Source organism: Merops nubicus, unplaced genomic scaffold (genome assembly GCF_000691845.1).
Source record: "Merops nubicus isolate BGI_N331 unplaced genomic scaffold, ASM69184v1 scaffold2781, whole genome shotgun sequence".
Classification (NCBI taxonomy): domain Eukaryota; kingdom Metazoa; phylum Chordata; class Aves; order Coraciiformes; family Meropidae; genus Merops; species Merops nubicus.
The window spans coordinates 78,137-93,107 of NW_008590092.1; the positions used below are offsets into that span (position 1 = coordinate 78,137).

Consider the following 14,971-nt stretch of genomic DNA (forward strand, 5'->3'; position numbering starts at 1 on the left):
CAGTTGCTGCTCCTCGCACTACTCCAGTCACACTGCAGCCAGAGGTGAAGTTTCTTCTGCAGTGTGACCTTGCTGGTAGGTTATTGCACTAGTGTTTGCCATGAACTTCCAATGGCTACAGCATATTTTGAAATTTTAGGAAATTCATCTCAATTTTTTCCGTGATCTTTGCAGAACTGGTGGAAATCAGATGGGGAAGAGCCAATTTCCCCCAGTGTTCTGGAACTCCAGCTGAACTCTTGTTCAAATTGTAGGAAATACTGAAGAAAGACTCACATGCTGGAAGACTGCCTGTGTCTTTCAGCGGAGATTTAAAGGAGAATTAGCTGGCTAGGTTAAACACCACCTTACTCAGTCTTGTAGATCACAGCTCTTGGTGCTTGGTTTGCTTTTTGTGCAAGAATTAGAGGCTAAGGATGTGTTCTTGTAATAAGCCAAACAGATGAGCACCTATAAAGCTTATCCCAAAGTTGTCAATGAATACAGGCTGAAGACATGTACACCATGGTTATGATGACAGTGATGAAATAGAAAAGGAGATAATGGACCCTGTCCATCCTTGACTGACCCACTGCCCAGTTTCTGGCTCATTCCTCCACTTAGCATTGCCTGTGATCCATTTAGTTCTTTCCAAGATAAGCCTGGCTAGGGCTCTGAGGAGGGCTTACTACCCAGTACATGAAGAAGCACTTTTATCTATCTAAAACTAATCTATTAGTAGTTTGATCATGTTCTCCCTAGTTCTAGTGTGTGCAACACGGTGAAAAACAATTCTGCATTCACCTCATCCACTGCCATCGTGGTTTTGCAAATCTCAGTCGTAACCTTCATCCTCCTCCTCTCCAAAACCACCTTAATGACTTCTTACAAGTTGTTTCATTACCTGGATAATTTTAGTTGTCTCTCTGCCCTTTCTCTAACTCCATCACACCTTGGAGGACGCACAGCTTAGCATCAGTGGGAATGCCTTCGTTGGAGAAGGTACAGCTTAGCATCAGTGGGAATGCCTTCCTTGTGGGTTATGCAGTGCAGTCCCCTAACAGGGTAGCCCTGTATGAAGTATCCTCCAGCCTCTCGGTCCCACAGGTCACCTTATAAGAGAAAAGCTTGGCCATTCTCACCGTGCTGCCCTGACTACATCTTGCTGCACAGACCTCCATGGGCCAGCATGGATTCTAGAGAGAAAGTCCTAATGATGTGAAAAGTTAAGATAAACATAGCTGAGTTGATCCCCCTCATCCCCTTCTATGTACAGAGTGAAGTCACCCAAAAGGGTACCCAATGGTGTAACAAACAGATTGACTTTCTCACAATGCCACTGCCCTTCTGAGTGGGTGGGTGAGCACAGGGCAGTGGCTGAGGTGTCTGGTGCTCTTTGAGGGATGCTGCCCAGGTGGCACCAGGTGCCCAGGTGCAGCAGCAGAGCAGCCATGCTGCGGCTGCAGGACAGTGGTGATGGCTGCCCAGTTCATGAGGCAGAGGACAGGTTCAGCTGCTAAGGGCAGAGGCTCTTTGGGCTGTTTCACAAGGTAACATCAAAAATAAAACCCAGCAGGACAAAGAAATGAAAAAAAAAAAAAAAAAAAAGGAAAATTCAAGAAAAGCCCCAACCCCCCTAGGGCTAGGTGAACACTTGGTGGTTACCAAAGGCTTTTCTGACAAATAGAATCACAGAAGTAAAGAATGGTAGGGGTTAGAAGGGACCTCTAGCGATTATCTAGTCCAGCCTGCCTGCCAAAGCAGGTTCACGTAGGGCGGGAAAAAAACGTAGGGCAGGTTGCACAGGAAAGTGTCCGGGTGGGTTTCGAAAGTCTCCAGAGAAGGAGACTCCACAACCTCTCTGGGCAGCCTGTGCCAGTACTCCATCACCCTCACAGTAACGTTGTTCCTTACATTTAGGTAAGATTTCCTATGTTCCATTTTGTGCCCATTGCCTCTCGTTCTGTTGATGGGCACCACTGAAAAGAGCCTGGTCCCATCCTCTTGATGTCCACCCTTTAGATATTATATAAACATTGATCAGATCCCCTCTCAGCCTTCTTTCTCCAGGCTAAACAGACCCAGGCCTCTAAGCCTTTCATTCCGCTCCCAGATTGAGATCATCCTTGAAGCACTCTGTTCAACCAGTAGTTCCCTGTCTCCCTTGAACTGGGGAGCCCAGAACTGGACACAGTACTGCAGATGTGGCCTCACCAGGGCAGAGTAGAGAGGGAGAAGGACCTTCCTCGACCTGCTGATCACACTTCTTCATGCACCCCAGGATACCATTTGCCTTCTTGGCCACAAGGGCTCATGTTTAACTTGTCCACTAGGATTCCAAGGTCCTTCTCCATGGAGTTGCTTTCCAGTAACTCAACCCCTAACCTGTACTGGTGCATGGGTTTATTCCTCCTTAGGTGCAGGACCCTACATTTGTCCGTGTTGAATTTCATTAGATTCCCCTCCACTCAACCCTCTGGTCTCTCCTGAAAGCCCTGGCTCCCTTCCAGCAGCTGACCACCCACCTCATCCCTTGACAGCCCTGCTGTGGCTGTAGGGGAGTGGCTGCTCCCCAGTGCTCCTCCGCGGAAGCCAGGGGCAAGTGAACCTCCTGTCAGACAGCAAAACCAAAACATTAAATTTTGCAGAGTCCTCAGGGCTCCGCTCAGACCAGCCTCTAGATGGGGCATGAGCAAAACACATGCGGGAAGCAGCTGGCCTGGACCCTGGCAAAAGTGTCCATGCGAGCCCGTGCTGAGGAGGTCTCCCGAGGTCTGGAAATAAAGCACAGTGTGTGGCTGGGGTGCTGGGAAGGGCAAGGTGTGTGGCCAAGGCTGGCTAACCGACTCCACATATCCTCCACTTTGGGTGGAATTCCAGCAGAATTGCATCCTCTGTGTTTGTAGAAGTGTTCTGTGGCCCTTGCTGCAAGGCTTGGACCCAACAGAGAAATGCAAAATGTGGTTATGAGGAAATAGCAATGAGTTCTTACAGATTTTTTGTGTTCGACTCAAGCCATTAGAGTTTGGGTTCTACAGTTGTGTGATGCAATATAGGATCATCCTTAGAATAAACACAGGCAAAGCAATGCTTATCTACCTGCTTTACTATTGGTACTTGCTGATGTTGTGCCAAAGGTCTTCAGGTGGACAAAAAGAATAGTGTCACTAAGAAACATCTCTTGCACATAATCTGTCACCTTTGCCCAGGGTGAGGGCTGAGGCAGGAGACAATGGGCCTGAAGCCAGTGTCTTCACTGGCTCATGTGTCCCAATACAACCATGAAATCAAGTTGATTCACAGAGAAGTGAGTCCAGCTCTCACTAACGAGGTGGGGTGGACTCAGGTCTATGCTGGCTAGACCTAGTCTCTGCCGAGGGACTCGGTGGTGTTGCAGGTCTTCCCTGCTGTAATTGCTGTAGCTCCACCAGCTGTAGCCCACAACAGCACCCAGCTAGCATAAAATGGGAAGAGAACTACATGCAGAGAAAACACAGGCTTTTGGATCTTCTGTGTCTCCTAATTTCTGTTTACATCAGAGTCAGTCTGCTCCTGGACAGCTTTTGCCTTGCTTGCTCCCCTCTAGCACATCCCCCGAGGAGATGCTAATTCCTGTGGGCTGCAAAGTGCATCCCCTAAACTGGAAGAGAGATTTCATCTAACCTGGGAGAAGAGTGAAGGTGGGGAGAGGGGATGAAGCTGCATGAGGGATTGACAGTGGGGGAAATTGAGGCAGGGCCAGATCTGGCTGTGGTAGTGGTGAGGGGCAGCAGAGCAGAGCACTGCCACATCAGGCAGCAGTGACAGGGTGGGGGAGAGCAACAGCTCCATCAGCCTCCCATGTCCTCTCTCCCATAAATCTGCCTCCACCTGATGAGAGGCAATGTGCTCATCTATTCCCAGTGCTGAGGATGCTTGTCCTTTTATAAATCTAACCTGAAGGCTATTTTCCTGTCCTTGGCTCTAAGTATTTGTGCAACTTTTGGGCACACCAAGAATGAGATGAGAGCAGTGCCTGTTTCTGAGAGGCAAATATATTGCTAACGCTGCTCTTCCTGTTTTCTTTATCCCTCACTTTCTTAGATGCTTGATCCACACCTGCTGACACCAGATCCTGTGAGAGCTCAGCACTGCAATAGCTCTCTCTGCCACCTTAATCTTCCCCTTCCTAAAAGGACCTTTTGAAGGTGTTCCTAGACATTAACCAACAGTTCTTCTGCAGGGTTCAGGTTTGTTGTTGGGAGCAGTGACTTCAGGATGCTCCTTCAGTGGGACAACGTGGTCTGCTATGGCTCTGCCATAGCTCTGCCATATCTCAGCATTCACTCAGGGCAACCAGATGCAATTTAGGACGGCTCCACCATTTCATGATGGGCTTCTGCCTTGTGCTGAACTGCTCCTCTGTAACCCTTTGTGCGTCTGTGTTTGTGCATGTGAATCATCTCCAGTATAGTGATCTATAGCTATACACATAGCATAGATGCATTTCGGATGAAAGACAGGTCTGATAATTGCATAAATAAAACAGTACAGATAATGGAAACAAAATCAATATGCCCAGGCAGGAAATAAGCAAGTCACCAATATGAAATGCACATTACACTACTGACAGGTGTTTTAATACAGCTTGTGAATAAGGGATTTATGTCTAAGAAAAAAGCTAAGACAAAACCTCAGAGTCTAATTACTTATCCAGCTATGCAATTATTCGTCCTAAATCTCTAAAATGGCTGAGAAAGCGTTTGAGGAAATGCCAAGTCTGGCTCTGTGTGAAGTGCTATTGCTAGGAACTGTGTTATTCCTACTGATGTATTACAGCCAAAGACACCAGAGACTTTCCATTTTCTGGGAGCTCTGCCTTTTTGCAGCAAGAAATGTGCTTTCAGTGATGCCTTTAATATCACGTTACAGGCTCCAGCCACACAGGGGAGGAAGAGTGGAGGTAGTTGGGCCTTTCTGGATTAGATGTCTATTATATGGTTGCCAGGGACAACAAGGGACTGGGTTTAATGATCCAGGTGGTCCCTTCATATTCTGTACTCATATCCTCTGCTATTCAAATGGTTCCTTGGGGATCTGCCTGATCAAATATGAATTGCACTAAATCTTGAGACGTTGGAAGAGCACTGGCCTAAGTGACATATGTGCTGAGGCAGAGGAGGAGCATGTCAGTTAAACAGGTTCAGCTTATTCTATCCAGGCCCCAAGGTGACAGTATTTGAGACACAGAGGGTGATAGGTCCTCAGGAGCAGGGGACACAGCTCTGCTTCCCTCCCAGCCACTGTGTAGAGGGGTCTTTTGCTCAAAGGTGGCCATGGCTCTGTTTCAGTTCTCTCTGTACCCTCCATCCAAAGCACACTTAATCCTGGAAGGCTCTTCTACCAAGAATCTCAATGTCACTAGACATTTGCCACTGGTAAAGCAATAAACTTCATAACGCAATCCGTAGGGTCTCCTGGCATAATGAGCAGGGTAGCAGTGCAAGAACTTTGGCTATATGCCATAATTTTAGCTTTCACCACATAGATGGTGAATATAAAGAATGAGTTACGTACCCTTGTGTATTTTCCACAGGGCTATACCACAAATGTGCACTTATGGCAGTAGGGATATCTTAAACATACCACCTACGAATCTCTGCCATGGTTTATAATGGAAGACCAAGAAACTGGACCAGTAATGAGCTTTAGATCCCTTGTTAGTGTGAAACATATTACAGTAGTCAAGCACAGGAAAAAGTCAATTAGAATTTGGCATCTAGGTTAGAAATCCCCAAACAGCAACAGTAAAGAACGCTGCCATGGTGTTGGTGAAACTGTCCAGCTGACACTTGCCAAGGTCCATTGCAGACTGGTTTGAACTAGGTTTTGGAAACTGTTCACATATTGATGCTTCTGGGGATGCACAGCCTTCCTTGGCATGCTATACCTCCGCTAGAAGATGAAGAGCTGCAGCACGGGCTGTGTAAAGAAACAATTGCTGCAGAGCCCTCTGTGTTTTCTGAGCCCAGAAGGGAGGGAGGGAAGCATGAAGGATCCTGACAAACGTTGCCCTGAATCACCATTTTCACAGCTGCTGGCACTGTGCTTGTGCTGGCTGCTCTGGAGACACACACCTGATCTAGGTCTGCCTTGAGCCTGCGTCCAGTGACATTTTTGCTGCAGGAGGCCAAGCACAGGATGCAGTGGGTGCAGTGGTGCAGGCTCCAGGTGCTTTGGGTGCCACTGCAAGGTGCATGCACGCTGTTTTTCGTGGCTCCCTCCAGGGCTGCTCCTGCCATACTTTTATGAAAAAAAAAACCCACCTGGTTGAAGGTAGCCCTTCAGTCCCAGCATGCCAGTTCTTCCATAAATGAAGCCTCTAGCCTGCTACCCCGTCTCTTGCACAAGCTGCAGCAGGCCCAGCAGTGTGGGTTGGCATGTGCCACCAGTCCTGCATGTGGATTGGCTTCCTACTCACTCCAGCCCCCACGTAACACAGCAGACTCAGAGCAGAGCTGCTGCCACTGGCTGCATTGCTGAATTTCTCATTGATAACAAAGACTCAGAAGGGCAGCACCATGTCTCACGGGGCCTAGGTCCAGGAAAAGGGTGCTGAGCAACAGCAGTAACACACAGCAGCAGTGGTGGGACCTCAGGATGGGAATGGTGTTTGCCTGTGTGATGTCATCTTTCTCATCTTTTATCCATCCAGGCTTGAGGTTTGTGTGTGACTGATGGCCTTCTGCGGGTGAAGGGAAAGAAAAGGCCCTGCCCAGCTATGGTCCTGAGGGCCTGTGAACTAATCTTGCTTTCATTCACAGTGCTGAATTTTTCATGCTATACTAATAAAGCCCATTTGTGCCATCCTGTAGTCATTTGCTGAATCGTTTGACGAAGGAATAGATTTGGCAGAGTATTTCCTATTTGATTTGCAGCATGCGTCACCACTCTGTTCTCCTTGCCTTGGTGGAGAGTGATGGTGTGCTTTGCAAAATTAGCTGGGAGCACAAATACATCAAAATGTAAGATCAGCTGCATTGAGTCAAACCAAAACTTATTGTTGACATCATCCTGCCTCTGCTGGTGGCTGAGAGCAGATCGCTGTGAAGGGGCGTGAGCACAGGGTGAACACAGCAATGCTCCCCAAGCCTCCCGTGACGTCTGCCTGCACTTAAAAGCAGAATTTGAACCTGCACAGGGTGACGCAACTGATCTCAAGTCCAACCATAACTGCCCAGGCATCTTCAAGTCCAATGCCATAACTACCCAGGCATTGTTCAAGTGCAACCTTGGCTACGTGGGGCTGAACACAACTCACAGGCAGAGGCTGCACCCTTCGCTTCTTACCCTGCAATTAATCATGCACAAGCTCTGGCCTCTTAGACCCTTCCTGCAGACTGCTGTAACCCACAGAAATAGGTGCTCTTCTGCCATTTGGGGGTGTGGAGTGGCCCAGGGAAAGATATGCCAGGTGCTGTAGCCAAAGCAAAGGTGGGGAGGAGACACCAAGACCAAGTCTGGGAAAGCAAGGGTTAGAAAAAACACAGGGAGTTATGAGCCACCTCCTTACAGTGCCTGCAAGCTATCAAATGTGCTCACTGGTGCATGAAACCACAGCCTCCTCATGTGATGTGCAGCCTCACATCTTGACCTTCGTTTGCCACCCATTATTTGCATGGTGGCAGCACGCGGGAGACCCAACCAGATGCCTTCACACCCACTTGGAAGTGCTAAAGGTTAACCTGGGGCAGCCTGGCATGTGAGGCAGCTGTTAGCAGGTTCAGACTGCCCATGGCCAAGCACATGAGCGTCTCAGCGTCCCCCAAGGAGCAACCGACCAGCAGATCATGCCCTGTGCCTCAGGAGGGCCTGAAGCATGGCTCTCGTGGGGTCCTGCTGTTTCAAAAGTGGGCGTAGAACCTGCTGCTGGCTGGCAGCTCCTCAGACCACACAGCGCAGGGGAAGACCAGGATGTGCACAGGGGTCTGGGGGTGCACGGGGAAGGGAAGCAAGGCAGGATCCAGCCCACCAGAGCAGCCCACTGTGGAGTGCGAGGTGAGGCAGGACACTCAGCGCCTCGGTGGCAGGACAGCCTCTCGGAACACGTTTTACAGCAAAATCCCTGTGGTAGGTATGGCTGAGGTGCAGACGTGGCAAGCCTTGAGCTGCCAGCCTGTGGCACTGGGGACACGCTGGGCTCAGGGAGCTGGGCACAGTCCCCAGGGAAGTGCTGCCTCCGGGGGCACAGGAATTTGCTGGCATCTCACGGGAGCAAAGAGCCCGCTGGCCCAGGGCACCTCGCCAAGGAGACTGGGCTGTGAAAGGGCAGGGTTGTGTCACTGTTTATCTACCTTTCTGCTTTTCATTTCTCCCTTTTCATAAAAGACTATTTCCAAGGTAATGTGGCTTGAGTGTGAACAGAAGTTCAGCTGACTTTTGCCAGGGAGATGGAGCTGGTGTGTTATTAGTAACCTTGAATTTGAGCTGAGACTGTGCTGCCACCAGTGAAGCCCTGTCAGGGCTACATCCTTCCACTTCAGTTAAAAAAAAAAAACACCCAAATTACAAGCTTCAGCACCTGTTTGGGAAATGCAAGTGCATTTCTGAAGCATCACAGCCCAGGAGTCATTAAGCCAACCGTGGGTGGGACAAGCAATGACTGGCAGGGTTTCTGGTCCCCATAGCGTGCCCACACAGTTTCCAGTTTCCTGATGGCGTTTCCCATTTGGAAGCTGCATCACTCGTATGTCGTGGATGGGGAGCATGATGTCATGGATGTGCAGCAGAGGTTGCAAGCTTGGCAGAATCCAAGTACAGTCATGTTTTCTGTGCTGAGTGAGATGTCGTGTCAATCCTACAGACAGCATGAGGTGAGAGAAGCAAGGGGGTTTGGCCTCTGGGTGACTGATAACTCAGTGTGAGTTGGGGGAGGGAAACCTCACCCATGTAAGAGTGCCTCAGGACTGATACATCAGCACAGCATTTACACCACACAGAGGGGAAACCCTGCAAGCTCTGCAAGTATTTCTGTGGGGATCTCTACATGCAGCAATGGTGATCAGGGAGCTGAGGTGGTTTAAAAACAAGCCAATGAAAGGGGGAAACAAAAGGAGGGTTTAAGCCATATCTGCTCCCTTCACCGTCTCACCAGGTGGCCCTGCCAACTGGCATAGTGACCAGAGAGAGGGATGTGGAGAGGACAACAAACGTGGAGAGAGATGAATGAGTGGAGTTGGCACTGAAGGGAGTGCTTGGGAAGCCTGATGGGAGCAGGGAGAAAGGGCACAAAGTATTTGGGGAATGGGGTCAAAGCCGGGCTGAGCAGTGGGGCTATGCCATGAAAACTAGTATTTTCTGCACTACCTCTGCTGAAAGCATGTGGAGCGAAATACGCTCCAAGAAACCACGGTATTGTTAAACATAGCTCAGGACTGAGCTGCAACTTGAACTCTGACAAATGACGGCCTGCTTTGGTTTGTGGCTGAAGCTGTCTAGTCTGAGAAAGGAAGTAAAACTGTCCCCCAGCATCTGTCCACCGGCAAGCGTACACAGTCCCCACGGAGGTGGTGGAGCACAGGGACGGGACCATGGCCCCACAGCTGCTGGCAGGGACATGCACCGTCCCCTCCTGTCTGCTGAGGGCAGTGGGAAGGCTGGTGCTGACTTTTGAAAAGAAATTCCTTTGCTGCAGCACAATCAAAAAGCATGAGGCAGCTGGCTAGGAGACATCGTGCTGCTCTGCTTAATCCCAGAGCTCTGAGGGGGCTCTTGCTGGGGCGGACTGGCCCGCTCTGGAGTGCTGTGCCAAAAGCACAGAAGACATTGTTTGGGGATGAAGGCAGCGGTGGCACTCTCTTGAGAAAACACAGGAACAATCAATCAACCCTATGCTTGTAAGAGTGGTGGCAAATAGCCACGCAGCAGGCGGTAGCCCCAATTCTAAGCTTCCCAAAGCATCCCTTGGCCTTGCAAGAGGTCACGGCGTGCAAGCAGTCCCCGCCAGTTCCCCCGTGGCAGAGACGGCACCGCTGTGACTGAGAGGTACACGGCAATGCCACCACACATTTGGCTTTTGTAAGTGAAACCCGCGCCCCATCCTCACTCCATGCCCCACATCACGGCTGGCCCATTGCTGGCTGGCCTCTTTCTCCTGGGGACAGGAGGGAAGTGCCCAGTGGATGGCATCCGAGCAGCTCAGTAGGCAGCCAGCACAAAAGCCCCAGGAGCTCGTCTGTCTGATGAAATCATCTCACAGTGTGAAGAACCTCACAGCCGAAATTGAAAAGTTATTTATATCTCCTCTAAAGGGGAAAAACAGCTCTCTGTGGAGGCTGTTTGTCCTTTGGGGCAGGAATCTCACTTTTGCCAGCTTTCAAGTCTCTGTGTGCTGGCTGGGAGCAGTGAGATGCTCTGGCAGGCAGGACGGATGGAGCAGTGCTGATGCCGCCCACCCACAGCCTCCCTCTGCTGGCACAGGTACAACGAAGGGCAGAGGTTGGGCAGCTTGAGCTGTTCCTCTCCACAGGATGTGTTTTCCTGGCGTTCACAGCACGCTGCTAAAAGCAGCTCTTTCTCTGATGCAGTCAGTTGGTGATGCAGAGGATGCTTCTCCAGCCTAATCCCTTGAGGCACTGAACTGCCTTGAGAGGAGCCAGAGCCGAGCTGTCCCCTCCCCAGCAGCCCCAGGGACAGCAGTCTTCATTGCCCAAAGGGACAGTGAAGCTTGTACATGTCCCCAGGGCACTTCCAAGGGACATCACAGCCCTCAAGGTCCTTTCCCCTCCTGGGTGTCAGCATATCCTCTGTAAGGATGCTGGGCAGGCACTGCTGGGCTCTGCAGCTCACCAAGGGGCTTCTCCATGGGAATGCTCACCCTGCTTGCTCTGGCTGGGACATGAGATCAACTTAAAATCACCTGGGGAATGGTTTTACCACTATAGTTGTTCTGTACTGCCCTTTCACTTATTGAGGGCGGACTATTCCCAAGCATTCCCCACATGGCCTACTCCTGCTCCCACTGTGGTCTGCAAAAGGCATGGCACCAACTTGGGCCAGCACTCAATGCTTTGCAGCATCCCACCCCAACAGGGCATTTGAAAGGCTTCTCTGAATGTTAAACCAGCTATTCTGCTTGAAAAATAAAGTATTCTCAAAGCAACTGAGAACTGAAGAAGCTGCCCAGGGCCAGTCTTGCTCCCTGCCAGCAGAACTGCTCTCGCGATCCCCAGAGAATCATTTGGAAATTTGACTTGGTGTAGATGTGACTCAGACTGAGCTGGTACTGCACAGGTCAATTTTGCAAGTTCTGGGAAACTGGGAATCTGGGATATACTGCAGGAAACCCCTGTGGGTGGTGTGCAGAGATTTCTTATCCCACTTGGATGTTGCCTGCTTGCTCAGACCCTGTACTAAGCAGGACTGGTCACTTCTAATGAGTGGATGGGGGCCCTGCTTCAGGACTGTGGCTCCCATGTGCCAGAATAATAAAGAATAGCATTCAGTAGCAACAAGGCATCTGTTCAGGAAAGCAGAGGCCATCGCATCACTGTCAGGCGTCAGAGCTCAGGGGAGCAGCTGATGAGTGGCCAGGCTCCCCGCGCCGGCAGGAGGAGTTTCCACTGTTGGGAAGCAGGCACGGCGACCCTGGCAGGAGTGTGGTACGTGCTCCAGGCCGTGCTCAGGCCCGTGTCAGCACATCAGACACACCCTGTGGCAGCCCAGCTTCCAGCAGGCGCCGCAGCCTCTGCTGGGCACAGCCTGCCAGCTGTGAGAGGGCTGGTGCCTGAGCAGCCTGCTTCCCTGCCTCCCCGGGAAGGTCTCTGGCGGTCACACGATTCAGCACCTCCTACACTCAGGTAGACACAGGTATAGAGGGAATCACACCGTGTCCAAGTGTATAGACACGTGTCTGTGTCCTCGGGATTTCGATGCAGGAACGGCCACGTGGCATGGTGGTGGCACGCCATCTGAGGAGTGGGGCACTGCTCATCATAACTGGTTTGGGTTGCAAGGGACATTTCAAGGTCATCTAGTCCAAGCCCTTGGAACGAGCCTGTGCTTGCTGCTTTCTGTGTAGCTGGTGTGCAAAGTGCTGGCAACTGTACCACTCAGATCAGGGTGGCTGTGCTGCTGGAAACAAAAACTGGAGTCGCCTGACAGAGCGGGGAAAGCCCAAAGAGCACTGGGGTTGCCTTGCTCTTGTAGAAAGAGTGGGAAGGCAAATGCAACCACAAGGCTTGCCTGTGACACGGGTAAGACAGAGTGATGTTCGCAGAGAATTTACATAGTGATCAGTTTATGTACCACCTCTTTGTCTGATACCATCACCATTTCCATTTATAGACAGATGGAAAACAGATTTTGCCTACATTTTCATCTCTTTTGTTATCAGAAAAACTTGGAGGAAGTAAGTAGGAGACATTCTTGCAAAATACATTATTACAACAAAGGATAAGCCTCAGTTCCCTCAGAAGATGACCTGATCTTACCTAAATACAGCTGTGTAGAAGCCAACCACTGAGTCACCAGAGAGGCCTGAGAATGCTGGGGTAGATTATCTGACCCAAAATAGACATTTGAATCCTCTGCCCCTTATATCTGGCTGGTGGAGCACTTCTTCTCATCCTAACAGGAGACATCAGAATGAGGTCAAGTGAGCTACTTCTTGCTATAGAGGACAAAAAGGCACCAGGGGAGGCTCATCCAGCTGGGGAGAACTGCTAGGTGGACACACAGGGTTGGGAGAGCCACCACCCACAAGTGATGGTCTCCATAAACAAGTCTCAGACTTCAGGGAGACCAGACTGGTTGGAGAGCAGCGACTGTGGTGTTAGTGAAGCATCATCTCTTCTGAACCAGGTAACGGTGGTGGCAGTGTGAGCCTTTGCTGAACCAGCAATGTGGAAGAGGTCTGTAACTCCAGGCCACAGGGGTTACCCCTCTCCTCCTGAGGCATTGCCATCCCTTTTGGGCAGACCCCATGGGGCAGAGGGGTGCTGGGTCACCACCAATGATAGGCATCTACTATGGTGTGAGGTTAGGAGGACTGTATTTTCTGAATTACATTTTCTAACCAGTGAGAACATTCATTGACTAATCAACATGCAATTAGTATGTTTATTACTAATCTTTCACATCTAGAATTCCTGTAGAAGATAAGAAAACAAAAAATGATGTCTGTTACTTGCTCAGTGGAATGGTTGGGTGCAGAGGAGAGCAGCTGTGCACAAGTGCCTCTGCCCCACTGGGCAGCAACACAGCTCACCAGCCCTGGTGTGGTGCAGAGGCAGGGGCCTGTCTGTACCTGCTTTAGTGAACAGCTCTGCAAACCCCCTTCTCACATAGCGAGGAGTCTCTGTGCCTCCCAAAGGACTCACAAAATACAGCTTCATCCACCCTGCATGTGTTAATCAGACAGGCTTAAGAGCTTGAGCACTGACAGGGAAGCAATATTTAGAAAGGTTGCACTGGCCTGTTTGCCTACCTCGATCTGCTTCTCCATCAAACTGCTCCTCAGCATGGACTTGTAGGGCCATATTGTCAGTGACAGAGGCAGCAAATTGAACTTGCTAATAGAGGGAGTAGTTAAACTTGTGTCCTTGTGAGGCCGTGGCCAGGGTGATTAGCAGCTTGCACAAAGAGCCCGGTGCTGCTGCCCTTGCTCTGCTCACCGGCCAGCTGCCGAGCTGCGGAGCGCCGGGTTCATGCACCAGGCAAAGAAGAGGGAGCAAATGGATTTCATCCTTTTAGACCGTTTTATTAAACAAAGCCAAGCAAAACAAAACCAACCCATTGCCAATGCGTCAGCTCCTCATTTACACCAGACCCCTTTCCATAGCTGTGGGAGAACAAAAAGGTTGAGGAGTAAATGAGATCAGTGTCGGGAGCCTTATGCACATGAATATTTATCAAGGAAGACGAGACAGGGGCCCGTTTGCCCCTCGGGAGGTCAGTCCCCAACAAGTGGGAGGGGAAGGGTGGCTGAAGAGGCTGGTCCATGCCTTTTGCATGTGCAGGATGCCAGTGAAAATCTGTGCCTGTGTGTGAGCGTAGCTGTGAGAGCCGTCGGTCAGGGACGGTGCTGAGAGGCTCCTGGGGTTTGGGGCAGAAGCCAAGTACAACGCAGTTATGAAGCCAGCAGACAACATCCCTTCCAGTCATGCAATCAGCTTGCAAGCTGCAGTTTGGGGAAAAAACTCTGAAGAATTAACTGGAAGTTTTTACCATCCCTTGGCTGTGTTGAGTGTGCACAGTAAATCTTTTTCCTGAAGGAAAATGCAAGGTTAAATCAAACTACAAAGCCCATCAAGCATGAGATTTACAGCAATCTAAAAGGGTTACGGGTTCATTTCTTAAACAGTTGAATTATGGCTGCTTCTGGGTATTGATCTATTAAACACAGTGACCCCCTCAGTGCTGAGGGGAACTAGGGGATGAGCAGCAGCGGAGAGATCGCGCTAGTTATCGTCTTTATGTGTATTTCAAAGTCACTCCCGAAGAAGAAGATGAGATAGTAGTTGAGTATGCCAGCCAGGGACATGAGGAACAGGAACAAAATGATGCGCTTTCCAAACAAGTAACCGGGAGTGCTGAGGAGACAAAGAAAGGGGGAAAGCAATTCGTTAGTGTACCTCACCTCACACCACACCAGAAGTCCTCGGGCTTTGGACTCTGCTGTTGAGAACAGCTGGAAGACCTCAGGGGCTGAGACAGAGGAGGCAAATTTCTGCTCTGTCTTGCATTGCAATGCAGCTATGAACCCTTAAATAACCATTTTCAGGATGTATTTGGGTCTGGATTTGGCCTTGTGTGCTCTGTGTAGGCTGCTGCTTACAAAAGTGGCTATTCAGAGGGACTTGTATGTCTTACCAGCCATCCCAGGCTGCGGGGGAACCTTGCTCCACCTGCGTGGAAGGAGCTTTATTAACGTCAAAGGACGAGCTGGTGCAAATAGTGGCAGAAAGACACAGACGTGCGGGTTTGCAGAGGCTGTGAGCAGGAGCTGCTGCAG

General features: G+C 50.2%; 1 protein-coding gene across 1 annotated transcript in view; it reads right to left on the minus strand.

The window, feature by feature from the left end:
* Nucleotides 1-14,197: 14,197 nt before the first annotated feature.
* The window catches only part of ALOX5AP (arachidonate 5-lipoxygenase-activating protein), a 7,311-nt gene continuing 6,537 nt past the window's right edge, over nucleotides 14,198-14,971 (minus strand). Inside the window, exon 5 of the mRNA XM_008949785.1 lies at nucleotides 14,198-14,549. Within this exon, the coding sequence (XP_008948033.1) occupies nucleotides 14,387-14,549 (163 nt within the window). The 3' untranslated portion in view covers nucleotides 14,198-14,386. The remainder of the gene's footprint in view (nucleotides 14,550-14,971) is intronic.